The sequence below is a fragment of the Mustela lutreola genome, chromosome 2, assembly GCF_030435805.1.
Source record: "Mustela lutreola isolate mMusLut2 chromosome 2, mMusLut2.pri, whole genome shotgun sequence".
NCBI classification, from domain to species: Eukaryota; Metazoa; Chordata; class Mammalia; order Carnivora; family Mustelidae; genus Mustela; species Mustela lutreola.
The window spans coordinates 1,102,499-1,130,071 of NC_081291.1; the positions used below are offsets into that span (position 1 = coordinate 1,102,499).

The 27,573-nt window shown below is 65.8% G+C and overlaps 2 protein-coding genes and 1 long non-coding RNA gene across 7 annotated transcripts; 2 read left to right on the forward strand and 1 right to left on the reverse strand.

Annotated features, from left to right (window-relative positions):
* Positions 1 to 1,128: 1,128 nt before the first annotated feature.
* Positions 1,129 to 24,774, reverse strand: REXO1 (RNA exonuclease 1 homolog). Of its 5 annotated transcripts, XM_059159302.1 has the most exons (18): positions 23,070 to 24,137; positions 22,676 to 22,920; positions 22,234 to 22,288; positions 9,356 to 11,070; positions 8,530 to 8,634; positions 7,573 to 7,783; positions 5,483 to 5,646; positions 5,045 to 5,176; positions 4,824 to 4,947; positions 4,111 to 4,224; positions 3,829 to 3,966; positions 3,592 to 3,705; positions 3,394 to 3,467; positions 3,094 to 3,204; positions 2,615 to 2,730; positions 2,380 to 2,518; positions 2,097 to 2,217; positions 1,129 to 2,018 (listed from the first exon to the last, which is right to left on the reverse strand). In XM_059159302.1, exons 1-18 carry the CDS (start codon positions 23,497 to 23,499, stop codon positions 1,930 to 1,932), a joined length of 4,197 nt encoding a protein of 1,398 aa, XP_059015285.1. In that variant the 5' UTR covers positions 23,500 to 24,137; the 3' UTR covers positions 1,129 to 1,929. The 5 variants fall into 5 exon arrangements, with proteins under 5 accessions (XP_059015285.1, XP_059015287.1, XP_059015286.1 ...); XM_059159304.1 differs by lacking the exons at positions 22,234 to 22,288; positions 22,676 to 22,920; positions 23,070 to 24,137 and adding an exon at positions 24,502 to 24,774; XM_059159303.1 differs by lacking the exons at positions 22,234 to 22,288; positions 22,676 to 22,920 and having other exon boundaries at positions 23,070 to 24,128.
* Positions 6,120 to 12,118, forward strand: LOC131823222 (uncharacterized). Its single transcript, XR_009350523.1, has 3 exons — positions 6,120 to 6,484; positions 8,954 to 9,080; positions 12,030 to 12,118. It is a non-coding gene; the product is annotated as an uncharacterized LOC131823222 (long non-coding RNA).
* LOC131826049 (collagen alpha-1(II) chain-like) lies at positions 24,657 to 27,055 on the forward strand. Its single transcript, XM_059165320.1, has 3 exons — positions 24,657 to 24,786; positions 24,847 to 25,829; positions 26,385 to 27,055. The coding sequence occupies exons 1-3, from the start codon at positions 24,657 to 24,659 to the stop codon at positions 26,613 to 26,615; spliced, it is 1,344 nt and encodes a 447-aa protein (XP_059021303.1). The 3' UTR covers positions 26,616 to 27,055.
* Positions 27,056 to 27,573: the final 518 nt, after the last annotated feature.

Below are 27,573 nucleotides of genomic sequence, written 5' to 3' on the forward strand. Positions count from 1 at the left end.
GTGGAGACCTTGCAGCCCCTTCCCCCCGCCTCCCTGGGGGCCCTCCTTATGCTCTGGGGAGGAAGCAGTTACCACCAGAAGCACAGAAACGAGGTGGGGGCTGCTCCTGGGGGGACCCAGTCGCTGAAGGGTCCGACTCTTTTTGCTTTCAGCCGAGGGCTTGACCTCAAGGTGGTGGGATCCCAGCCCTGCGTCCGGCCGGTGCTAGGCACGGAGCCTACTTGAGATTCTCGCTCTCCCTCTGCCTTCCTCCAAACAAAAACAAAAACACAGAACCTGTGCCACTGGTTTAGCAAACAACTACCTGTTTGTGGAAGAGAAAGTCAAAACAGTCACAAGAAGGACCTCAGGGGGACACAACAGCAGCTGGGGCCCCAAATCAGCCAACATTCCCCCCAAGGGCCTCCCGGGATCCAGAGGGCAACCAGTCCTCGGCAGCGATGGCCCAGGACGCCTCAGAGGTAGAGACTGCTATGTCCTCAGCCTGGGACCCTGCTCTCCTGGCCTTCGGCGGAAGCTTGACAGAGTAGCAGGGGGCCTCCTCCAGGAGGTCCTCCCTCCAGCACCTGTGTGTTCCTGCCTCCAGACCTAGGTCCTCCCTCCAGCACCTGCCCCCTCCACTAGGTCATTTCTGGCTTCATTTTGCATTTTAAATGAACTAAAAGTAGAGACCTGAACAGCCCCAGCCCTTCCACCCCCAAGAGGCACAATGATCCACAAAAGCCTGACTGTATCCCTGGGTGCTGTGCACAGAGCATGCCCTGGGAGCAGCGGACAGGCACACATGCTGGGTGGGCGACACCCTCTCAGACCCCCCGCAGATTCACAGCCCTGCAAGGGCGAGGCACGGTGGCTCCCTGGGTCTCCTCACCCCCACCCCGCCCCCCGCGGGCCAGCCAGGCGGCTCCACTCACAGGACAGGGGTACCACCTCCCCCATCACGGCGCCCCTGGGGAGCCAGGCCACCCAGGGATCTGCGTCTGCATCTCTAGGCCCGGGGACAGCTCAGGCACTGGAGATGGTCCTCAGCAAGTCGGACAAGGATGTGCTCCTGCTTTCTCGGTCAGCGGCGGGTCCTGACCACCAGGCTTACCTGGCACTAAGACCACCACCAGATGCCACACGAACTAAAATCCATACAAACATTTATTCTGTCCCTGCCTCGGGTTGGGGAAGAAGGGCTGGGGAGGCTGCAGGCCTTTACAGACAGCCCCCGGGGAGGGGGAGGCTTCGGCCGGAAGACAGGGTCCAGAGGCTGAGGCGCCCTGAAGGGGCCCGGAAGGCAAGGCCCTGGGGAGGGGAGTGGCGGGGGGTGGGGGCTGGCTTGGTTCCCAGAGGTCATGGAGTCCAGTTCCCACCCGTCCGGCCCAGGCCAGGCTGGACTCTTGGTCCTGGTGGCTGCCCAAGTGCCAGCTTGTTGACCCCCGGCCCCCCAACTTCTCCCCCTCCCCCAACAGGGAAGGCAGCACCAGGGTCTTGCTTCTCCGGGTAGGGAAAAGACAACTGTGCGAGTCGCCAGGTTTAAGTTACAAATAATAAAAATAACAATACAAAATAAAAAAACCCCTGTCTCAAACACACCCACGAAAAGCCTGCCCGGCCGGAGAGCCAGGAGGCCTGGCTGCCAGGGACGCAGCAGGCTCGGGGGCCGGGGGGAGCGGGGAACGTCTGTCCGGCCTCCTCGGGGAGTCAGCAGCAGTCTCAGAGGACAGAAGGCAGGGGCGGCGCAGGGGGCCGGGTGGGGGGCAGGGCTCCAGGTGGTCTCCGTGCGGGGCTCTCGTGCCGCCGGCTCGTCCCGCTCTCTCTGTTGCCATGTCTTGGCGACGTGGACAGGGTTAGCTCTCGAGATTTATTGCACTGTTTTGGAAGAGGCTGGGGCAGAGGCCGGGCCGGGCCGGGGCCGCGGGGAAGGCGGGAGGGCGGCAGCGGTCACCGCTTGGTCTTGGCGTCTTCTCGGATCTTCCAGATGACCAGGTGCATGCAGGCGCTGGCGTCCTCGCTGGAGCTGTGCCCATCCACTGTGGGGCACGGGGGAGCGGTGCGTCAGGGTGGGCGCCCCCCGGCTCGGCCCGCACCCCCACCGCCCGCCAGCTCACCATTGTCCTGGATGATCTGTCTGAGGTAGTCGGCCATGAGGTTCCGCAGGGAGCGCTTGTACGGGAGGCCCAGGCGGTGCGGGAAGAGCACGGACGTGTCCACCACAGTGCTGTGGATGACCTGTGGGCAGGCGGTCGGGCACACTCCACGGGGGCCCGGGCAAGAAGGGGCCCCACAGGACCGCCCAGCCGCCACCCCTCACCGTGCTGAGCGCCCGGGGCCCAGGACAGCCCCAGCTACCCTCCCAGACCCTTGGCGAGCGCAGCCTGGGGCGGACAGTACCTTCAAGGCCAGCAGGTCGCTCTCCAGGCTGTGTCCGATGAGAACGGTGTCGGCACTGAACATGCTCAGCAGGACGGCCTGGACGTCCCGGAGCGAGATGCTCGTGTCGGCGAGGTCGGCCGCCGTCACCCCTGAAAACCTGCAGCGGGCAGAGTTGGGGCCTGAGGGTAGCGACGGAGGGTTCCGGGCTTCCCAAGCCAGGGGCGCGGAGGGGGGCGGGGCAGCGGGGCCTCACCTGGTGTTGTAGTCCACGATCTCGTTGTCCGGCTTGACGAAGGTGTCGTACACCACGTGCATGTCTGTGTCCACTACCGTGACGCGCGTCAGCTCCAGGCCATACGTGGTGTAGGACTGCGCAGCCGGGAGGCTCGTATGACAACGCGCCCGCCCCGCCCCGCCCCCCGGGGGAGCTCCCGGGGCTGCTCTGGGAGCCTGAGCCGTCGAGAACCCAGGGTGCCCTCACGAAGCCCCGGCAGCCCCCTGCACGCCAGGCCCGGGGTATGGCGGCGCCGCTCCGCGCACCTGGGGCGAGCCGAGGGCCGAGGCCAGAGCCGCTCCGTGGTGGTGTGGGAAACGCCCGCTCTCCACGTCCGAGCCACCAGGGAGACGGCACCCGCCGCAGGCCACGCTCTTCCCCTCACCTGCTGTCCTGAGACCCACGCCGGCTTCAGGCTGCAGACGCAGGCGCCAGGCGACCGAGCACGCGCAACTCACCATTTCACAGTCGAGGGCGAAGATCCCGGGGTGAGCGTCTTCCGAAAGTTCTTTATCGAAAGTCTTGACAAAGCCTTCGAGGTTCTCCTTCCGGCCGTCCTGCACGTGTTGCTGCGGACGGCGGGGGGAAGGCCGCTGAGGGCGGCGGACGCCCCGCTCTTTCCAAGGCCGCCGTCAGAGGCACACGGGTCGAAGGACAGGAAAGGGGGTCAGGGCTCCGGCGCGGGCTGCCCCTCATTTCCAGCCGGGCCGAGGCCGCTCCCCACAGGGAGAGCACCGAGCGGGGGCCGCAAGTCCTACCTTGGCGACCTGACAGCCAGTGGAGCCGATGGCGGCTGAGCAGCACGTGTACTGGGTCTCCCAGCCGCCGGCCACTGGAAGAGAGGTGGCAGTCAGGGCCGGGCCCGCGGGCAGCCCAGCATGCGCCTCCTCCACGCGCGCACGATGGGGACCCCCAACAGGCCCGGGCATCTCTAGCCTCCTTCTTGGGGGTCTCACCCCGGTTCCGGCGGAGCCGCCCCCAGTGGTAGTAGCACTCCTCCTCACGCACGCAGCGGCCGGACGCAGACACGAGGTACTCGGTGCCACACCGGCAGCAGATCCGGCAGGACGCTGCGGGGCGGGCAGGGGTGGGGGCTAGGTGCAGGCGTCAGGCCCCCGACTGCCCCTCCGCCCAGAGGCCGCTCCGCCCACCGCCCCCATCCAGCCCCGGCACCACTGCTTGGGGCCACTCACAGTCCTTGGGCTTCTTCTCCTCGGCCGTGAAGAGGACGGCCCCCCCCGGCCGCTCGGGGTGAGGGAAGGGGTAGCCATTCTCTTTGAGCTGGTCCTCGGTGAGCAGATACTCCTTGAGACGGCCATACAGGGCGGCCCCTGGGGACGGCCGGGACCGGTGGTCAGCCCATAGCAAGGCCGGGGAGGGCCAGGCAGGTGAGCAGGGGCGGGCCTGGCGGGTGCCGTGGCCGCGGCTGAGCGCCCGGGACGGCCTGGCTGGGCCGCGGGTGGGACTGGGCTCACCTTTCAGGTCCTCCACTCGGGGGCTGCTCGGGCGGCTGAGCGAGAAGCTGGTCTTGGTGGCCAATTTGCCCCCCAGCACCATCTCATGGGACACAAGCCTCCGGCCACTGGTTTCTGTAGGTGGGGGCAGGGCAAACTGGGCTTGGACTCCCGAGTGCACCCCGTCCTCCGGGGGGCCTGTCAGGAAAGGCCTGACTGCCCGTGACCTGGGGGCAGCCATCCTGCCCCACCTTAACTCGGGGACCAGCTGCTGGTGGCAGTCCTAGGGGACAGGGGAGACCTACGGGCCTCCAGAGGCTCCGTGGACCCACCCTGTGCAGGGGGAGCTGTGGGGGGCGGAGGAGCAGGGAAGCGAGCACACGGATGGCTTAATGTGCCTCCGAGAGGCAGGGGGGCTCCCAGAGCTGACCCACACAGCAGGCCCGGCTTCGCCCCTGAAGAGGCCGCCCACCAGCGGGGCCCTCAGCCCAGAGCCGCTCGCTGCAGAGGGCTGTCAACAGCAAGGAGACGCGGTGGTGCGGGCCCGTGGCCCCGGCCGCCTCCCCAGAAACCCGCTGCCCAGAGCTGCACCCGCCACCGGCCCCTCCCACGGCCTCTCCAGGGACGGTGTCTGGCGCTCCGGGCGGCAGAGAGACCCCGGCCCTGGGTCCCGCGCTGCAGGCGCAAGCCTGACCCTTGCAGACGCAAGCGCCCAGCCGCCCGGCCCGACCTACTGGTGAGCCCGGGCGCGGAGCTGGGGACCAGGCCCCGCAGCTTCTTCAGTGTGTTCACGGCCACGTTCAGGTAGATGTTCTTGCTGGGGCTGCGGTCATAGGCCACCTTCTCCTCGTTCAGCGCCTGGCCACGGACACACAGCTCAGGCCTGGGCTCCCGGGCTTGAGGCCCAGCAGCCGCCCCTCGGCCCCGGCCCTGGCTCCCTGCCAGGCTCGCACACCTTCTCTATGGCTTCCTGGTTTGAGGAGCAGAACTTGAGGCACTCCTCAATGAACAGGTTGAGATACCGTTGGCGGATGACCGTGGGGACTTTGCCCCCAAACTCTTTCGGGATAATGGGCTTCTTTAAACTCTAGGGAAGACACAGATCTGTCGGGAGGTGGCATGTCCCCGCCTGGTCCTCTGACGCATTTCTCGGAATCCCCAGGGCGTCGCACACGCAGTGGACCCTGACGGACCCTCTGGGCTCCGGTGACCAGGAGGGTGGCCGCTGGTTCGCCATGCCAACAGATGACGCTGGCAGTGTGGACGAGGGGGGGAGACTGAGGCCAGGTGAGGGCGGGGCACAGGGCACCTGCGCCGCACCCCCTGCTCAGTGTCTCTGAACCAGGCAGAGGGCGGGGGGAGGCTCCCGCAGGGCAGACAGAGGCACACTCACCTGTAAAGACGGGCTGTGGGCGACGCGCTTGGGGGTGATGGTGGTGGTGGTCTTGGACGCCATGCCTGACAACGTGCGCGCCTTCAGGGGCTGGCTGCCCGGCTCGGGGCCATCGGGAGGTTGGCTGCTGCTGGCGGCGAGGGCCCTCTTGGCACCTGTGGGGGCTGGCGGGGCACAGGGGGCGTGAGCGCAGGAGGACAGCACGCCCATCACCGAGCTGCAGAGCACCAGGCAGCCGCGGTCCTTCAGCGCCAGCAGGACGTGCATCTCGGAGCACAGGGGGAAGGGCCGGGCTGCGGGGCACGGGCTGTGGAAGGACATTAGGCTCTATCTGCGTCCGGGCAAGTCCATCGAGAAGGGGGGAACGCTAACGAGGCTCTGGAGGCCGGCTCAGGCGACGTCGCCGCCGGGGGGGTCTGGCGAGTGGCAGGCCACGCGGGGAGCCTCTGCCACATGTTCCGGCCCCCGACTCCGAGGCGCTGACTATGAGGGGGACAGGCCCTGACTCCTGGGCGGAGGACCAGAGGGTATGGGACACCCCCGGCCCGGTCACTGTGACCAGCGGGCCTGCCCGCCGCCGCCTGTGTGTTCTGCTGCTCCCTTTGATGAGGTCACAAACCAAACAGTCTCCCGCCCCCCCACCCACGGAGGGGGGCACCCGCCTGCGGGGCCATTTCCGAGGGCTGCAGGCAGATGGTGCGGGCGTGCGTGTGCTCAGGGCCTCGGACCAGCCCTGCTCCCGGGCCCAGCCACGACAGGAGAATGGGGACATGAGGACAGCAGGGGGCCCGGGGCCCGGGCTCTCGGGAAGGACGCTGGCAGCACCAGCCGGCTGTGGCCCATCCCACAGCAGGGTCTGCCTCTGCCAACTTGAGCGGAGAACACGCACTTCTCAGGGTCGGCAAGTCTGCTCTCGGGTTCACTGAGACAGAAACGCCGCAGGGGCACGCGGGCTTGTGACAAAAGGAAAGCCGGCACCAGGCAGGACTCCCAAGACCTCAGGTGGGTCCCACTGCCACTCAGGGAGGCGCCCCCGTGCCTCCGAATGCCAGGCCCCCTGCCCCCAGCGCGCATGGCCAGGCCCACGTGCCAGGACCAACTGCGCAGCTCGGCCGCGGGCAGCAGCTGTGGGTTTGAGAGCTGCCGCCCGGGCCTCTCATGGTTCAGGGCCCTTGCCCTTGGCCGCAGCTACAGACCTTCAGCCAATAGCTCTCACCATTGGGTCCTAACGGGGGAGCTCAGGGTGGGAGCGGATCAGAACGCGCTCAGCTTATCCTGAAGAAGGTTCCAGGAACCAGGGAGAGGCAGGGGTGGCTACGGGTACCTGTGTTCATAGAACCACCTCGCGGGGCCGCCCTTGGGCTCGGTTCCTCAAGGGGGTGTCGGAACCAGCAGCGAGGGAATCCCCCGAGGAGTCGGTCAGACAGCAAGGGCCTCCCCCTGAGAAGCGCACTCTGCATCTGGACAAGGCCCCCTGAGGCCCCTCCAGACACCGCTGAACCAGAGACACCCACTGAGCGTCCCGCCCGTGCGACCACAGAGCTGTGACCCGGCTTCCTGAGCGCGGAGCGCACCCCGCAGAGCAGGGGACAGGACCAGACTGCCCCCAAGGCCTCCAGACCAGGGGAGAGCCTCCAGTCACACCACACACACAACCCCGCGGCCAGCTCCCTGTTCCTGGCATGGCTGTCTAGGGCCCAGTGCCACACGCAGACCGGCCCCCAGGAGGCTCGCGGCCTCTGATACCCGAGAAGCCCGGGGGAGGCAAGGACACACAGACCAGGGACAGAGGGAGAATCCCAGGGAGACCTCTGGCTCGGGGCCTCAGAGGGAGGCTCTGGGTCTGTGAGCCGACAAGGGATGGGAGGCAGGCAGCCCTCAGACCCTCTACCAGCACCAAAGCCAGGAAAGGCCCAGGGCCACTGGGCGCATCATCACGCCTGACCGCTAACTGTCGGAGAGACCTTTATCCCCATCTCCCAGGGAAGCACACTGAGGCCCCCGCTGGGCCCTGCTCAAGGCCACCAGAAGCGGAGAAGCGGAGCCTTGGGCCCTCCCACGGCGCAGAGCCACTGTGCCCTGGGACTCACCGGCAGCCAGGCGGGGGTTGGGGACGTGCGCGATCCTCCTCTTCTCGCCAGGGGCTGAGATGTGGACGGAGGAGGGCTTCTCCGCTGGCTGCTGGGGGGCCTGCAGCCAGCTGGCGGAGTCCCTCTGGGCCTGCTGGGCCCGCCGATAGCACACCTCCTGGGCGGTGGGAGGCCGGGCGGGGGGAGCTGGGCCTCTCCTCACGGGCTCCGCCTGGGTGACGACAAACCCCAGGGAGCGGCTGTAGGCTGGGGGCACCCAGACAAGATCGCGCGGGGCGAACACCTGGCGGCACGGCCAAGGGCAGGAAGGCGCGGGCTCTGGGGCCTGGGTGCAGCGGGCGACCCTGGGGCCTTCTTCTGAGCCCTTCGATACCCAGGCGGGAACCAAGGAGCTCAGCATGTTAGGCCTCAAATTCATGTCTCCGAGCTGTCCCGGAGCGGATCCCCTCGTGGCCCTGCCCGCTTGGCTTCTGCCTTCAGAATGCCCAGGCCGTGCCTCTGGCCCTGATAACAGGCACACCCACTCGTGGGGGGGGTCCCCGCGCCCGTCCAATGCCGCTGGCTCCAGTCCTCTCCAGTCTCCGGCTTCACCCGGGGAGGGGCCCAGGGACGGACTCCGCCGGATCTCCCAGGTTCCCGGCCTGGAGCCCCAGCCTCTGCCCCGTCCTCCCGCCGGCTGGCTCGCCTTAGCCACCAGCACCCGCTCCTGTCTTCATGGCGGAAACCAGGGCTCAGAAAGGTGGGGCCACTTCTCTGGGATCACACAGCACATCCCCCAGCCAGCACCAGGCTGGGCTGTGTGACCCCACTGGAGGAGGGCCACTCCAGGGCCACCCGTCACGTCCCCCTCCCTGCCCTGTGCCACCCGCCAGCGGGGGAACACAGGGATGTGGCGTCTGCACACAGGCCTCCTCTGTCCTGCCGACCTCCGCTCAGCACCCAGAAGCAGGTGCTCACCTCCTTGCCTGGCTTGGAGAGATGAGAAATCCTCCTCTTCTGCCCGGGGAACAGAGTGGTCAGCCCCGAATGCCCCTTGTCTTCGGTCTTCTCTTCCTTGGGGGTCTGAAACACATACCGGGCCCTCAGCGAGGCTCCACCCCTTGGGCCCCACCCCCCCACCCCACCTCAGCTCCCAGACCTCCGGATTGGGGGTGGGGGCGGGGGGGTGGAGGCAGTGACGCACTCAAGGGAGGGGCTCCCAGGGCTTGAGATACAACGTGGGGCCCTCACCTCCAAGCCCTGCCGGTTCATAGGGGAGGAAACAGGTTCCCCAGCACATCGTCGACAGACATACCACAGCCAAAGGGTGACGCGGGCCTTGGCCAAAAGGGTCTCCAGCCCAGACCACTACCTCCTGCTCCCCTCCCTCGCCCACTCACAGGGGCAGCCCAGAAACACAGGCACCAGGCAGAGAAATCTACGGGGCACCACCTCAAAGGTCTGTAAGCACAGCAGGGCAGGAGAAGACCGGGCGGCCCTAACGGAACCTCACCACCCTCCCAGAAGCGGTGAGTTTCAGCTTTGCGGAAAGCAAGCTCCCCCTGGCGGCCGGCACAGGGACACGTGCCAGCCAACCCAGAAAGGCGGGGGCCAGGTCGGGTTTGGGGGACAGAGGAGAGGGAGGGAGAGGTGGGTGACACACAGCCCAGCCCAGCCTGGTCTCTGTGCATCTCAGAACGCCGCCCCGGGAGCCTGCTGGGTGGCCTTAAGCCTGCTCCCAGTGGACAAGGCGGGGGGCGGGGAAGGGCGGCAGCGGGCAGGCCCCCGGAGGGAGGAGGCTCACCTGCCGGGCCAGCCGGCCCCTGTCCTCCGTCTTGACGCTGGTGGACTCGTTGAAGATGCGCAGACACTCCTCCATGGGGTCCGAGTCAAAGTCGACCTCCTTCTCCAGGGCGGAGTAGTCCACACCCCCGCCCGGCCCCGAGGAGGACGAGGAGCACGAGGAGGGAGAGGCAGGGGCAGGCCTGGTGGGCTGGGGGGCCTTGAGGCGCTTGCGCGGGCCCCGAGCGGGCGAGCCGCCCAGGCTGCTGTCGGAGTCCGAGTCCGAGTCCGAGTCGGAGGTGGAGCTGAGGCGGGGCGGGGCGGCGGGGGGCGCCGCGGGTCCCGGGCCCTCATCCTCGCTCTCATCCCCGAAGAGGTCTGCGTGGCTCAGGGCCCGCTTCTGCAGCTTCGGGGCGTCCCGGGGGGGCCCCTCGTCCAGGGAGCGGGCCTTCCGCTCCGCCAGCTTGCCCGACGCGGTCTTCCCGCCGGTCCTGTTCGGCAGCTGGGGGACACCCCCACGGTCAGGCCGGCTTTTCCCTGAGCTGGCCACCAGGGTGGCCGAAGATGGCTTTTTCTTGGTCCCTTCGGGCGGCTCGGTCCTATGCCGGGGGCTGCCAGCCTGCGGGCCCTTCCGGTCTGCACAGGGCTTCCCGGCTGGCCTCCCGCGCGCTCCGCCTCCGCCCTTGTCCTTCTTCCGGATGCCGTCCTTGAGGCTGGGGACGGCCGCTGCCCCACTCTTCTTCTTGGGTCTTCCCTGCTTGGAGCCACTGGGCTCCTGGGAGGCCCTGGCCGGAGAGCTGGGCTTGGCCACGGGCGTCCCCCCAGGGTCCTTGGGGGGCTGCCCGAGGTCCTCCACGTCATACTGCACCGCCATCTCCTTGGTCTCCCGCGGGCCGCCCTCCTCAGCGTCCTGGCCCTCCCTGGAGCCTGACTGCCCAGGCGCCTTGCTCTCAGGGCCCGCCTGAGCTCTCGGGGGGCTGGTGGTGATAGGCACAACGGCCGGAGTCGCGGCGGCATCGTCATCGGAGTCTGAAAACCTGGCATCGCAGCCGGCAAAGGGGTCGCAGGGCTTCTTGAGGGCAGGTGTGTAGGGCTCACTGCCCCGGGAGCCCCTGGGCCTTTTGGGGGCCCTGTCGTCCTTGGAGCTGGCCCTGCTGAGCAGCCGGGCGGAGAAGTTGGACAGTGGGTCATACTCCAGGTCCGTGGACGGCTTGGAGTCGTCCAGCACGTACTTGCTGCTGGGGACGGGGCGGCCGTGTCGCTGGGGCTGGCTCACAGCCTTGGGGACGTACTCCAGGGTGCCACCGCCCCCCCCACCTCGGCCCTGCGCCCGACCCAGAGAGGCCAGGGAGTACTTGCTACCTGGCTCGGTGGCAGCGGCCAGAGGACTAGGCTGGTAGCTGGCATCAGGGCCCAACAGGCTGCGGCGGCCACCAGGGTTGTAATCAAAGGACAGTGGGAAGGCATCCTCGTCCAGGCCGGCGGTGGGGCAAGTGGCAGGGCCACGGGGCGCCACGGCGGGGGCCTCAGTGGAGCTGTGTTCGCGGGCCGTCTCCAGGAGCTCTTGGTACCTCCGCTGCTCGAGCTCTACCTCCGAGCGCACGGCCTCGATGGCCTGGTTGACCAGCTCCAGTTCCAGGATGTCCGAGCGGGGCTCGTCCCCCCGGCCCAGCGCTCCATTCTCCCTCTGCACGGGGGGCTTGGGCAGCTCGGGGTTGTACGGATCATAACCGAGCCCTGAAAGGGGAAGCGGGAGGAGAGAGCCGTGAGCGGCCGCTCCGGCAGCGCGGCACGAGCCCACGCCGGCCACTGCCCTGGTCCGTGCCTCAGCCCTGACGCCACAGCGAAGGGCCACGAACCAGCACAGAACCAGGACCTACTGGGGGGCTGGGCCTCCGGCAAACCCCCAGAGAGGCTCTGCCAACAGGCCAAAGGCTCCAGAGTGCCCCCCACCCCCGTCAGCAGGCAGGCGGAGTGAGGAAGCAGAACTGGGCCCCAGAGGTACGGCCGCTTGGTCCACAGACCTCTCGGCAAAGGTCGTGGAACGGGCACGAGGGAGGAGACGGACCGGACAAGTGCCATCCGGGAGCTGGGGTGCGGAGGCGAGTCCGCGGGCCTGGCCCAGGGTGAAGCCGTAGCAGGTACTTCCTCCCGCAGCGCAGGGCCGGCCAGCAGGCAGGGCACAGACCCAGCCGGCGTGGGGGCAGGACGTGCACAGCTCCCCAGAGTTAGGGCCTGGGGGAGGGGGAGCCGAGGGCCACCCTGGAAAGGTCACCTGTAGGGCTCCCTGCAGATGCCCGGAGAACAAGGCCGCTCACGGCTAGGGAGCCCCACAATGCTTTTCAGGGAAAGGTGAGGCAGAAGAATGCCCTCCAAGCCACGGTCCCGTGGTGGGAAAAAGAAAAAGCATGGTATGTTCAAATCACATTCTGAGAACACCGAGTGGGGTGCGGCCAAGTTTACATCCAAGATTTTATTTATTTGACAGAGATCACAAGTAGGCAGAGAGGCAGGTGAAGGAGCCGGGGGAAGCAGGTCCCCGCGGAGCACAGAGCCCGATGAGGGGCTCGATCCGAGGACCCTGAGACCATGACCTGAACCGAAAGCAGAGGCTTTAACCCACTGAGCCCCCCAGGCACCACAAGCTTACATCCTCTTAATGTTTTTTAAAAGTTTATGATTATTGTTTATTTTAGTATCCTCCACAGCCAACCAGGAGCTTGAACTCGTGACCCCAACATTGGGGGTCACACGGTCTTCCCACGGAGCCGACCTGGGGTCCCAACCTCGTGAGGTTCACACGTGAAGAGTCCGCACCGGCGCCGGCAGCTGCGGGACAGAGAACCGGGCCCCGCGCGGCGCTCCAGGCCCCGTGCTCGAGCCCCACACAAGCAAACCACCGCTGTGTACAGGAAGCTCCTGGGCCGCGCTCACGCCCAGACAGGAGCACAGAAGCTACATAAAGGCTGAGCCAACCAAGCCCGACGTCCCCAGAAAGAGATGACACACAAACACAGCGCGGGCGAGCACTCCGGAATCCCGAGTTCATCACCGGGAGCCGGCGGAGCGGCGCCCGAGCGGCTGGGTCAGCTGAGCGGCTGCCTCCGGCGCGGGTCCTGACCCGGGCTCCCGCACCGGGCTTCCTCCTCTGCGGGGAGCCTGCTTATTGCTTCTCCCGCTCCCTCCATCCTGACTTGGCTCATTCTCCCTCTCACATCAATAAACTCTTTAAAAATAAAAATTTTAAAAAAAAGGAAATCCTATCTGAAATTTTATTTATGTTCCTTTGAAGACTTTATTTATTTGAGAGAGGGAGCGAGTGAGAGCACAAGGGAGGTAATGGGCAGCGGGAGCAGCAGATCCCCGCTGAGCAGGGAGCCCAAAGCGGGGCTCGATCCCAGGTCCCCGGGATCACAGCCCGAGTCAAAGGCAGATGCTTAACCCACTGAGCCACCCACGCGCTCTCCTATCTGAAATTTTTTTTTTTTAAAGATTTTATGTATTTATTTGACAGACAGAGATCACAAGCAGGCAGAGAGAGGCAGGCAGAGAAAGAGGGGGAAGCAGGCTCCCTGCTGAGCAGAGAGCCCGATGCGGGGCTCGATCCCAGGACCCTGAGATCATGACCTGAGCCGAAGGCAGAGGCTTTAACCCACTGAGCCACCCAGGCACCCCATCCTATCTGAAATTTTAAAATAAAAAAAAAAAAACAACGTGAACTTTTCTTTTCTTCCTAAAGACTCTATTTGACAGAGCATGAGTTCACGCAGAAGCCGGGGGAGCAGCAGGAGGCGGAGGCGGAGGCAGAAGGAGGCAGCGAGAGCCCGATGCGGGGCTCGGTCCCAGGACCCCGGGATCACGACCTGAGTCAAAGTCTGACGCTTCACCGAATGAGCCCCCGAGGACCCACGTATGAACCTTGCAAATCACTCACCACTAATCCCAGCTGTCCGCCTGGAACTAGTGTAGTGTTGTGTCCCAGCCATATTCAAACAACTTTTTAAAAAGTCTAATCACAGATGACTCTCTAGCACCCCGAAAGCAAACCCAGCCAGACCTCATGCCCTGTGGTTGGAAAGTAGCAGCGGTTTCTCCCCTGGAGCCACAGGAAGGGGCCCGCCGGCCACCCCTGGAGTTAGCCCTGGGGACCGACTCTGGACCTTGGCCCTCCAGAGCCGTCAGAGGATGAGTCCGCGGTCTTAAAGCACCCAGGCCGTGGTGAGGCGCCCCCGCAGCCCCAGCACACTCCAAGCCACATCACTGAGCGAGAGAGCATAGGGAACAGAAACCCGCCGCTGGCCGCCAGCCGTGGGAAGAGGGAGCTGTGCGGGGCCTGTGGCTGGGCCGGGGCTGCCTGGGGCCCGAGGGAGGAAGGGGCCGTGGTAGGCCTGTTGCCTGGCGTTTAACCTGGAATCCCGGCCTGGGTAGTAGTTACAGGAAAGGAAGTGATGCTTCAGACCACCAAGGACACACCAGGACTGTGAGTCCGAGACAGGGAGGAAAGTCAGCGCTCACCGTCCCGGAGCTGGGGTGCCAGGGCGCGGTCAGCTCGTGCCCCCGTCACAGCCGGAAACTCCCAGACATGGGGTGGGGAGCCGGGGGGCAGGACTCACAGCCACCCCGTCAGAGGCAGAGGGCCGCCCTCCCAGCCGACCCTCCCTCACAACCGGCCCGAAGGCAGCAACGGGAGACCCCCTCCGGCCCGACACTGCCTGAGGAACGGAGGCAGTGCCCTCCCCTCCGAAGTCCTGGCTGCCAGCAGAGAGGGGCCCGGTGGGCCACAAGCTGGGGGGCACTTACTGGGCACTTGCACGGAGGCGCTGCACTGCTGGATCTCAAGGGGGCCTCCAGCCCACCTCATGGGAATACGGCCCCCGGGGCTGGTCACAGATGAATGGGTGGGCTTCTCCCTACCCTTGCCAGGGAGAGGGGCTTCGAACACTACGCACATCCGGGGCACCCGGGGGGCTCTGTTGGTGAGGCGGCCGCCTTCGGCTCAGGTGGTGGTCCTGGGAGGAAGCCCCACATCGGGCTCCCCGCCGAGCTTCTCCCTCTGCCCCTCCCCCTGCTTGTGTGATCTCTGTTAAATAAATAAATAAAATCTTTTTTTAATATAACTTTTTTTTTTAAAAGATTTTATTTATTTATTTGACAGACAGAGATCACAAGGAGGCAGAGAGGCAGGCAGAGAGAGAGAGGAGGAAGCAGGCTCCCCACTGAGCAGAGAGTCCGATGCGGGGCTCGATCCCAGGACCCTGAGAGCATGACCTGAGCCGAAGGCAGAGGCTTTAACCCACTGAGCCACCCAGGCACGCCAAATAAAATCTTTAAAAAAAATTTTTTTAATTTTAAAAATGCACATCAGCCAGGAGCCCCTCAACCCTGTTTCAAAGTCATGAGGTCAGGGGCGCTGGGTGGCTCAGTGGGTTAAAGCCTCTGCCTTCGGCTCAGCTCATGGTCTCAGGGTCCTGGGATCGAGCCCCACATTGGGCTCTCTGCTCAGCAGGGAGCCTGCTTCCTCCTCTCTCTCTGCCTGCCTCTCTGCCTCTTTGTGATCTCTGTCTGTCAAACAAATAAATAAAATCTTTTTTAAAAAATTAAAAAACAGAAACAAAGAAATTGAGATCAGAGTTCAGACCTCAGGCCACCTCACAGTTCGGAAGGGTTTCCCCCAAGCGGAGGTGTGCTTAGGTCGAGACCCCACAGGAGGGACAGAGAAGGGTCTGCGGAGGCCCGAAGGCTGCCTCGTTAACGAACCCCGTCATTAACTAGGGGGTGGGGGGACCTGAGGTCAAGGGGCATGGAGGTGGGCTGTCTAGTCTCTTGCGTTGGAGCCTGTATCAGGCATCCCAAGGGCAACCGCACTGGGTCCACCCCCACGAGCTTCCAGGCAGCCTGGCCTCTCAGATGGGGAGGGGTCCCAGGAGCTAGACTCTGAAGCGGGTGCAGCTCCTGGCTAAGCCCAGGCCAAGCTCCAAGTCCCTTGACGTGCGTGTCCCCGAAGCCCTGCCCACGTGGGCTGTTGTCAGCCCCAGCCGGAGGCGGCCTGCCCAGCCACAGAGCAGAAGAAACCACACTCAGTGGGCCTACAGAGGTCAAGGCCAAGCCCCGGCCCCCCTGGGGCCTCAGGTTCCCAGCCGGTACTATGAGACTCTGTCAGCAGCCCAAGGGGCTCCAGGCAGGTCTAGAAGCTTCGAGCACAGCTGCCAAGAACTCCGTTACAGCCTCAGGCTTCAAAGTGAGCACATGGGGCCCAGAGTTCGGCCCACTGAGCCCCAGCCAAGTTACCTAAGGCTTCGGGGAGGGGACCTTCCTGGGATCTAGTCCCCCGCCCTGCCCTGCTTCGGAGGGCCGGGACCTCAGGAGACCTCTAGGAACTGGAGAAGCTCCCCAAGAAAATGTTTTACAAGCTACAGGGCGTTCCTGGGGCACTGCCCACTGACCCGTGGGAGCACGTTGGAAGGCTTCGGGTAGGTGGCATCAAGAGGTCAGGAAGGGCTGTGGGGCGCCCTGGACACACCTTCTAATTCTCAGGGGATTTATCTGGATGGAAGCCAAGGGGCGGTTCCCTTGAGGGTCTGCGCCGGGTAAGCACGCACTTGGTAAACAAGATTAACTAGACTGTTTTTGCCAAATACCCCTTCCCATACCCACACCAGACCGCAGCCCACCTAGGCCCCACACCCCCCAGGACCTGCCCAGCCGGAAGAGAGAGCTGCCCTCCCCGCCCCAGCTCTGGTGTCCTGCCACTCTCTGACCGCCCGCTTCTGAAACAGGCTTCCAGGACGCTGGACAGCAGGTGGGCTTCCCCAGCCTCACAAGAGAAAGCCAAAGCCCCACCATCCAGGGCCATGGCTCCCTGAGTGCGAGAGCCCACATGGGGCCGGCCGAGAGTCACTGTGCAGACCACGAGGGGCAGAGAGGGCCACAGACAGGGCAGTGCTGCCTCCCGAGTCCTGGGCAGCCGCCTCCGATCCCTCCCAACCTCCCCTCTGCCGAGCGACACCCTATCCTGGGCCCCGTCTGTGAGTCTGCGCCCACCGCACCCAGCTCTAGAAAACACGGAGCACCCTCCTACAGAGGCATGCGGGGTTAACAAGACAGCCGAGCACAGAGGCCCCACTGGGGGAGGCCCCCAAGCCCCACCATAAACCCCAGGAGGCGCTCAGGCCCGCCCTCAAGATTGTCCTGCCCCCCGTCTGCCCATTCCACAGATGAGGAGGCTGGGGCTCGGAGCCGGACTGCTCCCTAAGCTTCAGGCAGCTGGCGAGAAGGCTGACCCCAAAGCCTCGGTCCTCCCCGCCCGGAAAGCAGTCCTGCGGCTGCCAGCCGACCTCGTCGGCCTTCTGAAGGGCCGGCTGTGGCCCCAGCCGCCTCCTACGCGGCCCGAGGTCCAACAAGGCTAAGGACAGCCGCACCGCCGTCCCGCCCGGGCTTCGAGCCCCGATAAGACCCCAGCGCAACTCGCCTCCAACCCGGGGCAGCCAGAGCCTGGGGACCCCGTGCGGGGGCAGCAGGGCGCAGGAAAGAGACTGTCCCCACAGCCCTGAGATAAGCAGAATGCCAGGGCTACTCAGCAGAGAGACTGAAGCCACCCAGGTTCCAGGAGCTGCATTAGAGGCAGCGGGGGCACCCTGGTAAGGCCACAGTGGTAGGGCACTGGCTACCCGCCAGCCCTGGCTGGGCTAGGATGCAGGGCAGGGCCAACTGGGGCCCAGAAGGTCTGAGACCCACCCCTCACTTTGGGCTTTTCTGGCCAGCCCCCAAAAGGGGCCAGAGTAGCCCCCCTCCCAGGGCCGCAGAGGGGCTCGCCACCACTACTCCTCTCCGGGCCCAGAGTCAGTATTCCTGACGACCTTCCTACCCACCCCAGGGTAGGATGCCTTCACCCCCCACTCCTGGACATCCCAGTGCCCACCGGACAGGGCAGGAACCTGAAGCTGGGGGTCAAAGTACCTGGCCATCCAGAGCGAGGAGTTCTGGGGCCACCTGGGGCACCCCAGACATCTAGGAAGAAAAGAGCGACAGCCAACAGAAGGGGTGCTCAAGAGGGCACACGGGGGGGCCCTGCTATGCACCTGATGAGGAGGCTGGTCTGCGCCAAGGGGAGCAGGGCCTGGCGTCCACCTCTGCCTCCAGGGCAGGCTGCTGCTGGACGGCTCCGCACACCAGCTCAAAGCTCCGAGCCCCGGACAGCCTCCCCTCGCTGCCCCCCCCAAAAGCAAGTGCAAGGGCTCCAGCGGAAAGAAAAGAAAGAGGGCCCCAGGCAGCCCTGAGACCACCACCCGACTGGGCACGCTCTGGCCATCAAGGACCACACACAAGGGAGCTCCCCCCACCCCGCCCCCCGAGGCCTGATCCCAGGAGGACCAGAACGAGAGTGTCCTGGGGGCAACCAAGGCCCAGCGCGGAGCCTGCTGGCAGGGAACCATGGTCGTGGGGGGACCTTGGCTGCGCTGCAAAACCACAGGGAAGCCTCGAGGGCCGGACGAAATCACAAAGAGCGCTCGGAAATACGCGCAGCCAGAGGGGTGCTGCCCTCTGCTGCCCTCATCACCAGCGCATGAGGGCCACCAAGTCGCCGGCACGGTCCCGACACGGAAAACATCGAGGGTTCTCTCGCGCCAGCCCTGGTACATTTCCTAGTCCGCAAACGTGGTGGCGGGTGGGGTCCCGGGGGTCACCTTCCCCCAAGACGGAGGCCCAGGGACACCACAGCGTCTTCAGGGTGAAGCAGGGGCGGAGAGAAGGAAAGCCACACCTCTCACGGCCGGCGGCGGAGCCGAGGGGGGGGGCAGGTGTCCCCCAAGAAGAGCCTACGCCCCAAGGCCACACGCGAGCGTCGGTGCCTTTTATCACTTGACCCACACGTGGGTGCTGGGGGGTGGGGGGACGAGGGAAGGCTTCCCAGGTGGGCCAGCCCCCACCCCTCCTTCACACAGGACCAGATTCCTGCCCAGAGCCCGATGCCCTCTGTCTCCACAACTCCTCCGGGCAGCCCTCCAGGATCCTCCCTGCAGAACGGGTGGGACGCAGTTGCTCAGACAAGCCTGTGCTCCTCCCCAGGGACCCAGTACAATGCCGGGGCACGGGTGCACGGCGAGGGAGGCCCCAGGGCTTTCCGGTCCTCCAGAAAAGGCTTCCAGGAACAGTATACCCCCATCCTTGCTCTTTGAGGGTCCCCCGGCCCACTGTGCTAGGGTAGGGGACACAGATCTCTCGGGACAAACAACTGTTTTGTGTGCCCATGACCTGGGAGGGGACGGATCTGGCCTCCAGGACACACAGGGACAAGAATGACCAGGATGCACCTGGAGTGAACGTAGTCCCGTGGCACTCGGACACGCCACCCATGTCCCCTTCCTGGGCCTTGCCCCCTCCTTGTCCAGCCGCTCCACACACTGACGGCCTGGCTCCCCTCCACACCCAGGTCGCAAGTGAGCTGGCCGGTTCGTGGAGTGAGCGAGCGAGTGAGTGAAGGAAATCCTGACCGCGGGCCCGGGGGCCCCGTGCCTTGAGAGCACCCGCTCCCCTGGACACAGGCCCCTGTGGTGGCCGGAGGAGACAGTCCCTGCGGCACAGACAGCCCCCCGAAGCCACACAGGAAAGTCAACGGGCCCTGAGCACAGCCCTCCGTCACCGTCTCTGGGCTGGACTGGGGAGGACTGGAGTGGACTGGCCGGACCATAGCAGCCTCAGGACCATCACAAGTCAGGGACCCCTGCCGGAGCCGCTGGAGGTGGCGGAAATGCAAGAGAGCAACGAGCCCCCTTCCCTCCCACCTCAGTCCCTCCACACCACACAACAGAACATTCCAGGCCTTCCACTGCCCTGTCTCCCAGCCCCCATCTCCTAGATGATCATCCCCGTTCTTGCTCCCAGCCACCAGGCAAACTTCTACTCATCCTCCAAAGCCCAGCTCAGGAATCACCTGCTGGGGGACACTTGCCTGATGTCTGCAAATCCCAGGGCCCACGGCGCTCTCTCCTGGACCCCGGGCCGCATCTGCGCCGGGGGACACCGACCCTAGGCTTCCAGAATGCCCCCCACCCTGCACCGTCCCACAGGTGCGCAATGAATTCAGACACACCCAGAAGACAGCAGGGCCCAAGTGCACCTGCGCGTGAACACAGGTCCAGGCCCAGGCATGGCTTGTGCAATGGCCAAGCCCCACCCTCAGGGTGCCCGGGTTCTGGGCCCCCCAGCAGCTGCCCACCCCGTTTTCCTCCAGCAAATGAAAGCCACGAGTGGTAGGCAGCTCCCCTGGGCCTGCCCCCAGCCAGCCTGCCGTGGCCAGGCCCTCGGCGCGACCATTGCCAGAAAACCTCTAGCTAGGAAACGCCACCAGGCCACAGGCCCCCAGATGGTGAGCACACACACCTGGTCCCCCGAAAGGCACCGGCCAAGCACAGCACAGACTCCGGAGGGCACAGCTCACTGAGGAGCAGAGCTAGGAGACCCTCCAGGACCCCCGGCCTGCAGTCCACCCCAAGGGCTCCCAGCCTCAGTGGCCCGGGCACCTCTTCCCTCTCTTGGCTTCCTTCCCGGCACCCGGCTCTTGCTGTGCGTCAGACCACAGCACCCGGCCTCCCCCCTGCACAGGCCAGCAGAGAGCTGAAGGCTCCCGCAGGCCCGCCCTGGCAGCCCCAAGCGTGGCTCTGTCAAGAGGCCCCAGAGTGCAGAGGGAGCGCGGGCACAGCGAAGCAGACAAGAACGTTCCCACGACACCGACTGTCCACAGAGGGCCCAAGTCATTACCCGTTTTACAGAAGGGCCAGCGGGGGCACAGGCTGCGATGCTGACCCAGTGGGGGCCAGGCCCGCCCCGCCACCCCCCAGGACAGGCTCTTTGCACAACAGAAAGTGAAGCCAGACCGCCTTCCCTACGGTGGCACTGCCCTGCCCCGGCTGCAGCCAAGGGGCCTGTTCCTCTCCTCGGAGCCCCTGGAGGACTCGGGGTGGGGCACGCTCAAGCACCATGTGCATCCCCTGCTCCACCGAAACCCCGGCAGGCTGTGCCCGCCACCCCTGCCCGGGCCGGGCGCCGAGCGGGCGTCGCGTGCTCACCTGGCAGCAGAGCGCTCCAGCCCGAAACCAACCTGCGGGTGTGGGGGAGGGGCGCGTGGGGCGCCGTGGGGGACTGAGCAGCAACCCCAGCCCCCACCCACCCTGTGCCAGGCGCAGCCTCCCCAGACAGCGCCCAGCGTCCCAGGGGCGGGACCGCAGGGGAGCCCCACAGCTCTGCTAGCGTGGAGAAAAACACTTTAAAACCCCAAAGCAGCGGTACGTGTGCGGCTTCTCCCAGGTCAGGGGAAGAGGGCCACTTGCGGAGGTCTCAGGCCCTCCGAGGGGCTGCCAGCGGCAGGACGCCAGGATGGCCTCTCGCCTCCGAAAACAGAATCCAAGGTCATCAGCGCGGCAGGACCACGACGCACAAGAGCCGCCAAGGCCTCTTCCGTGGGGCAGGGGTCTGCCGCGGGCGACTCACAAAGCCCCCTTCCTCCGACTGTTCAGGACCCCCGAGGTTTTTAAAACGAACATGACTCCGAGTCAGACGTTGCTCCGAGTGGTGAGGAAAAGGCTCTGAACAGAGAACGCGGGGGCTTCGCCCGCTGGGGCTGCCAGGAGCGCCGCGGCCTTGAGGCCGGCCAGGCCCGGCGTAGGCGCATCCAGGGCTCTGGGAAGCCCAGGACCTCGCCTCTGAGCCCAGCCCCGCCGACAGCCAGAACCAGCCGACAGCAGGACCACCACCAGCGGAAGCGTCTCCTCGGGGAGGCCTGCAAGGCTGGGTCCCTGGGGGCGGCCGCACCTTGGGAGCGGTGGGGGGGGCACTTAGCTTAAAAAGAGTCAGGTGGCCTCTGCGAGAAGCAGCGGGTGACCGAGACACCGGGAACGTCCGCTGCTGTCGCGACCCAGGCAGGGGGTACTGCCCGCACAGAGCAAGTGGGGGCCGGGGAGGCTGCTCCGTGCTTCCCGGCGCCCGGGACACGCCCTCCCACGCCCATCCCCCCACCCCCCACCCAGAGCGCGACTGGCCCCCACGGCCAGTTTCCACTCTCCCCCAGCCAGCTTCAGAGCTCCCGGACAAAGCCGGAGGCCCAATGGGTCAGGCTCCAGGCCACGCTGCCCCCCGCTAGCAAAGGCATCGCGGGCTCCCTGCACACCCTGGCCAGGCCTCCAGACACGAAAGGCGATGCTGCCCTCTGCGCGGTTTCCTCTCAGGATCTGATCTTTATCAGTTCAGGAAAGACAAGTCCCCCTACCCGTGTCCCCCTGCCCCCCGCCGCCCGCCTTCACTTGTGCCCAGGAAGCGCAGGACGCAGCAGGGCGCCCTTCCCCCCCATCTCCGAAGACACCAGCACATGCCGGTGGGAAGTGGCCCCCATGAAACCCGCCGGCACGCGGCCCCCAGAGGGAGCAGCTGACGGGTGGTGGGGTCGGCGGGCCTGCCCCGCGCCGTTGTCCCCTGGGGGCTGTCTGTGACCATGGCTGTACCCCTCCAGCTCCAAGTCAGCCCACAGAGGAAACACATCCCGCCCTCTGCGGGGAAGCACCCCTTTCCTGCTCCGACCCTCCGCGGCCTGACTTCTCTCCACTCCACAAAGGGCCCTACCAGGGCAGTGCTGTGTGTACACACACACACACACACACACACACACACACGGCCCTGACCACACCCGCCTTCCAGCCTGTCCTCAGGTCTCGGTGCTCCAGTCCTGCAGCTCTGTCCTTCCCAGAACTGCTGTTCCCGGCCAGCCCCGGGGCTGAGCGCTGAGCCCGACACACAGAGGGGCCCCGCTGTGCGTGAGGGACACACACGTACTGGGCGGCGGGCACTGGAGGAAGGTGATGAGTGCAGCAAGGGCCTGACCGCCCGGACTCAATCCCATCTCCCACTTACCGGCCATGCGCACCCGGGAGAGTGGCTCCCCATCTCTGGGCCTCAGTTTCCTCATCTGTAAAACGGGGACAATCATCCCTACCATTGAGAGTTCTAGAGAGCCCGCCGGAGTGTGCGCTGCCAGAGCTGGGCAATGCCACACCCGAGTTTGGAGGTGGGAGTCCTGAAGCCCACACCGGGTGGGTGGGCAGTGGGGCTGGGCCGGCAGGGCCGGAAGCAACAGGATCCCCCTGCCCAGCCCCCTCACAGGACTCAGACTCCGCTGAAAGGCTCAAGCGCCCACTGGCCCAAGACCAGAGGTGCTGGGCCTCACAGGGACCCCCACACCCCACCTGCAGGCAGCTCCCACCCAGCACCTTAGCAGCTCTGGAGCTTAAAAATGAGTCCAAGCAAACCTGGCCCAGCCCACCCTTGCCAGAGCACCTCTGCTTGGACCACGCACACCTGGACTGCTGCAGCCTCTTCCCGCCGGAAAGAAACTTGTCAAAATCTGGAGCAGGGGAAGCCGAAAGGCAGGGAACGGATGAGGCACCCACTCTCCCCTGGCCTCTTCAGAAGGCAGCAGCCCCATCAGCACGGCACAGAGAAAGAAACAGAGGCCCCACAGCAAGAGAGAGGCTGAGCTGGGATCTGACCCTGCCCCTTGCAGGGGAGGCAGCATTCTATCTGAAACGGGCCTTTCCTTTCCTGCAAAGGAAAATGAAGACCCACTGGGGAAAGGGGCAGGCGGCTGCATCTTTCCCCACGGCAAGCGGGGCACACATCACCAAACGGGTTCCCTTTGAGAAACCAACTGGCCACCTGTGAGGCAGAAAGAAACGTAAAAAGCGACTTACCGTGAGAAGAACACAGGAGGCAAGAACTCCCACCCCAGAGTTCAGGCGGCTGGAAGGCAACTCGAGGACCTGGGGCCAGGTCGAAAGTCAGCGGGATGGGGGTGTGGTCCTGCCCTCTCCCAACGCTTAGTAAACGGTCAGGAACCCAGAAATCAGGGGACTCTTTGCAAAGTGCAATGCACAGTGCCAACAGGTAAGTGCACGGACTGAAGACCCTCACCGGGCGAGCCGGGCGCCAACTCGCTTGTGCTCCCCCCACCGCCCACCGGCCCCGCGGGAGCTGGGAGTAGCAGCTGCGGATTCCACGGTACCAGCGGGCACGGGTGTGTTTTCTCCTCAACAGCAGGCTCCTGGCGGCCACACTGGAAGGCCCCCCCCGCTCTGCACGCCCCGTGCCGGCCAGGGGCGTGGAACCCAGGAGCCCCTGCATCGGGCTGGCCGGACAAGCACATTTACTGACCAATTAGAAAATCCTACTTTCCCTTTCCTGACCAAGTGGAAAACTAGGCCTGTTATCCGACCGCAGCCAGTGCGCCCCTCGTTGGAGGAAGGTGCCGCAGCAATCATTGCTCACGGGGAAAACACAGACGAAACTCGACACGGGCGGGACGAGGAGGTCGCGGTCTGACGGAAAGGGGGAGCCAGTCCTGAAGGACAGAGGTCACCGGTGGGAGCCTGGGTTTCCCTCAGAAGCAACGACAGCACTTCATCCTTTCTCTGGCCTCTCCTGCGACGCCCCCGTTCGGACGGTCTCAGCCCAAACCGCACCCGCCCTCCAAGAAGCCCGCCTGAGTCGTGCCCGCTTTCAGCAAGCCCCGCCGCGACAAGGACAATCACCGCGCTGCTGCGACGTGCCGTCCACCGACACCTCCGCGCAACCGAAAGCAGGTGATTGATTCCCGGAAGCTCCTCCCCTCCCGTCCCAGTCCCCGGGCTTTCACGTCCTCCCCGTCGGTCGCGCCGGACACACAGTAGTGGCTCCCAAGACCCTCCTGAGGCACTACTGGCGACAGCAGGGGCCGCGGCCGGAGGCGCGGAGGCGGAGAGCGGCGCGGCCACAGACCGGCGCGGCCCCAAGCCCCCGGCGCTGGGGGAGCCCGGGCGCGAGGAGAGGCAGGAGCCCAGGGCCCGCCGACCGGTGCCGGCCGCGCTCGGCGTTCGGCCCGCGTTAGCCCACCGCACGCCCGCGGCGGCTCCGGGAGGGCACGGCCCCGGCCGGCTGACCCGCCCGCTCCCGGAAGCGCAGGCTCGCCGACAGCCCGCGCCGTGCACCCGGCCCGGGGGCGGGTGGTCCCGGTGGTCCCGGGCCCGGCTCGGGAGCCGACGCCCACCGGCGTGCGGAGCGCGGCCTGGGCCGAGAACCGGGCGCCGGGTCGGCGCCGGCCGCAGGGTCTAGGCCGGGCCGGGGAGCCGAGCCCCGCTCGGGCATTACCTGCTGCGGGGGGCGCCGCTCCGCCGCCGACGAGCGCGCCGGGGCCCCGGGCCCCGCGGTGCCGGAAGTGGCAGTAAGGCCGCCGGCAGGGCCCCCCGGGCGCCCCAGCCCAGTAGGGGCAGTCGATGGCCCGGAAGAAGCCGGTGGAGCGTAGCATGGTCCGTCCCGAAGCGGGACCCCGGCCCGGAGCCGCCCGGGCCCCCGGGCCGCTCACTGGCGCCGCGGTCGCCGCCGCCCGCGCCTCCCGGACCCCGCGGCCGCCATCTTGCTCCGAGGCCCCCGCAGGCCCCCGGGACGCCGCCGCAAGGGACCTCGGGAGCGGCTGCCCGCGGCGCGCCTGACCAGAGACGCGGGCGCTCGAGGGAGCGCGGCGCGGCGCGGGCGCGCGGGCTGGGACCGGCAGCCGCGGGAGGACGTGCAGAGGACGCGGGCGGCGCGGCCTGCAGCCTCCCGGAGCGTCGCCGGCGCCGCCGCCCGGCCCTCCGAGGCGGCGGCACAGCCATCTTGAGCCCGAGGCCCCGACGGCGCCCGAGCTGTCCACGGCGCGCCTGATCGGGGGAAAAAGAACAAAAATCTCTCAGGACCCAGCGGTCAGTCCCTGGCTTTTAATTGGCGTTTTAGTAGCGCGTTGCCCTGAAGTGCCCCCTGCTGGACGAGGCGAGTCCTGCGGGCGCGTCTTCCCGGGACCCCGGAACGCGCCCGGGTCACCCCTAAACGCACCTGCTCGTGGGCAGCGCGATGCCCAGCCCCACGGGGCCCCTCTGGGCGCCTGCCGGCCGCCGGGGCCCGCCCGGGGCGCCACGCTGGAGCCCGCCAACGGGGGCCCGGGCGGGACGGGGGAGGCTCTCGGCCTGGGGGCGGGGCAGGCCCGCGTCTCCGCGGCCCGTGGGGAGACTGGGGCGCGGCCGGGCCCCGCCGTAGCGCCGGCCACGCTGGGTCTCCGGGCCGTGAGTCCGCGCTGCGGGCTCCGGGGTTCCTTAAAACACAGCGTCGTCGGGCCGAGCCTCGCGTGTCGGCGGGACTCCGCGCTGGGGCGGCCGCTCTGGAGGGCGGCGTGGCGGGTCCCCGCAAGTGCCGGGTGCGGCCGCCGCACGAGCCAGCGGCCCCCCTGCATGCGCGGCCGACGGGGAGGAAAGCGGGCGCCTGAGGAGAGACCCGCACGCCCCTGCCCGCAGCCGCAGGACTCCCCGGAGCGGCCGCCGGGACAGCCCACGTCTGCCGCCAGAAGAGTGGACAACATGCGGCACGTCCACGCAACGGAGTGTCACTGCCCAGACGGAGGAGGGACCCTGACCCCTGCCACACGCGGGGGGACCCCGAGGACACGGGTCAGCGAAAGCGGCCAGACCCAGAAGGACCGTCCCGCAGGACCCCACTCCCAGGAGGGCCCCAGAGGAGTCCCGTCCACGCAGACGGAGAGGAGGGGGCAGGGGCAGGGGCGGGCAGTCTGTGCTTCGTGGGGACAGAGTCTCCGCGTGGGGGGATGGAAGGTTCAGGAGCCGGAGGGTGCGGGTGGTCACAGGACAGGGTGAGTGTGCTTCACGCCGCTGTGCGCTGGCTCAGTGGGTTAGGCTGCTGCCTTCAGCTCGTGTCATGATCTCGGGGTCCTGGGATCGAGTCCCGCATCGGGCTCTCTGCTCGGCAGGGAGCCTGCTTCCTCCTCTCTGCCTGCCTCTCTGCCTACTTGTGATCGCTCTGTCAAATAAATAAGTAGAATCTTTAAAAAAAAAAAAAATGCAACGTTTTATGTTACGTATTTTTACCACAATCGCATTAATTAAGAAGTACGGCAGGAGGGCCGCTGGGATGGGAAGGGTCCGAGATGACTCTGCAGACGACACAATCTAATTTTGTTTTTCAGATTTTATTTATTTATTCGACAGAGACTTACTGAGAGAGGGAGCACGTGCGGAGGGAGTGCGGAGGGAGAACCCGGCTTCCCACCGAGCAGGGAGTCCCAGGCAGGGCTGGACCCCAGCACCCGGGCCGGTGGCCAGGACCTGAGCCGAGGACAGACGCTCCGCCGAGGGAGCCACCCAGGCGTCCAGGCCGGAGACAGCTGGAGGCTGTGCACACCAGGAGGGGACCGGGAGCTGGAGCGCCGGAAACAGTGAAGGATTTCTCCCCTTGACAGTCCCCTGTCCCTGGGGGTGTCCACCACGGCAGCCTCCCACACCTCCCCGTGCGCCCAACAGTGTCGGGACATTATTGACTTTCCGCTCTCCTCAGCCCGAGGATCTCGGGGTCAGAACCCAGCCGGACACAGAATCTGCAACACGTATCTGTAAAGCGGGGCAATGCGAAAGAGTGAACGTGCCCTCCGTTCGTGGGGGGGGGGGCGTGTGCAGAAACCTGGATCTCATGCGCCCACCTGGGGTAAGACTTTAGTGATGAAAACAAGAAATGGCAGAGGCAGATGGAGGCGTCTCCAACAGGGCACCCGGGGAGGGGGGGGGGGCTCTCCCCTCTGTTTGAGTCCACTTGGTGGAATTTTTTTCCCTTTTTTATTTAGGGGAAAGTCCCGTTAACAGAATCAATCATTTTATTTTCTTAAGATTTTTTTTTAAAAGATTTATTTATTTATTTATTGGACAGAGAGATCACAAGTAGGCAGAGAGGCAGGCAGAGAGAGAGAGAGAGAGAAGCAGACTCCCTGCTGAGCAGAGAGCCCGACGCGGGACTCGATCCCAGGACCCCGAGATCATGACCTGTGCTGAAGGCAGTGGCTTAACCCACTGAGCCACCCAGGCGCCCCAAGATTTTGTTTTTAAGTGATCTCTGTACCCCCGGTGGGGCTTGAACCCATGACCCTGAGATCAAGAGTCACGTGCTCCACTGACTGGGCCACCCCGGCGCCACCAGAGAGCGCCCGTGATTGATTACTTAATATTATTATCAATAATTATCAATTATTCATAATTATTTTGGAAGTGAAAATTCAGGGGCATATTTGTACATTCACTGTTCTGCGCAGCCGTCACCTCTACCTAACTCCAGAATATTCTGAAGCCAACGAGATACCCCGTCCCCATCAGCAGTCATCCTTCCCCTCCCCCGCCCCCTACCCCCCCC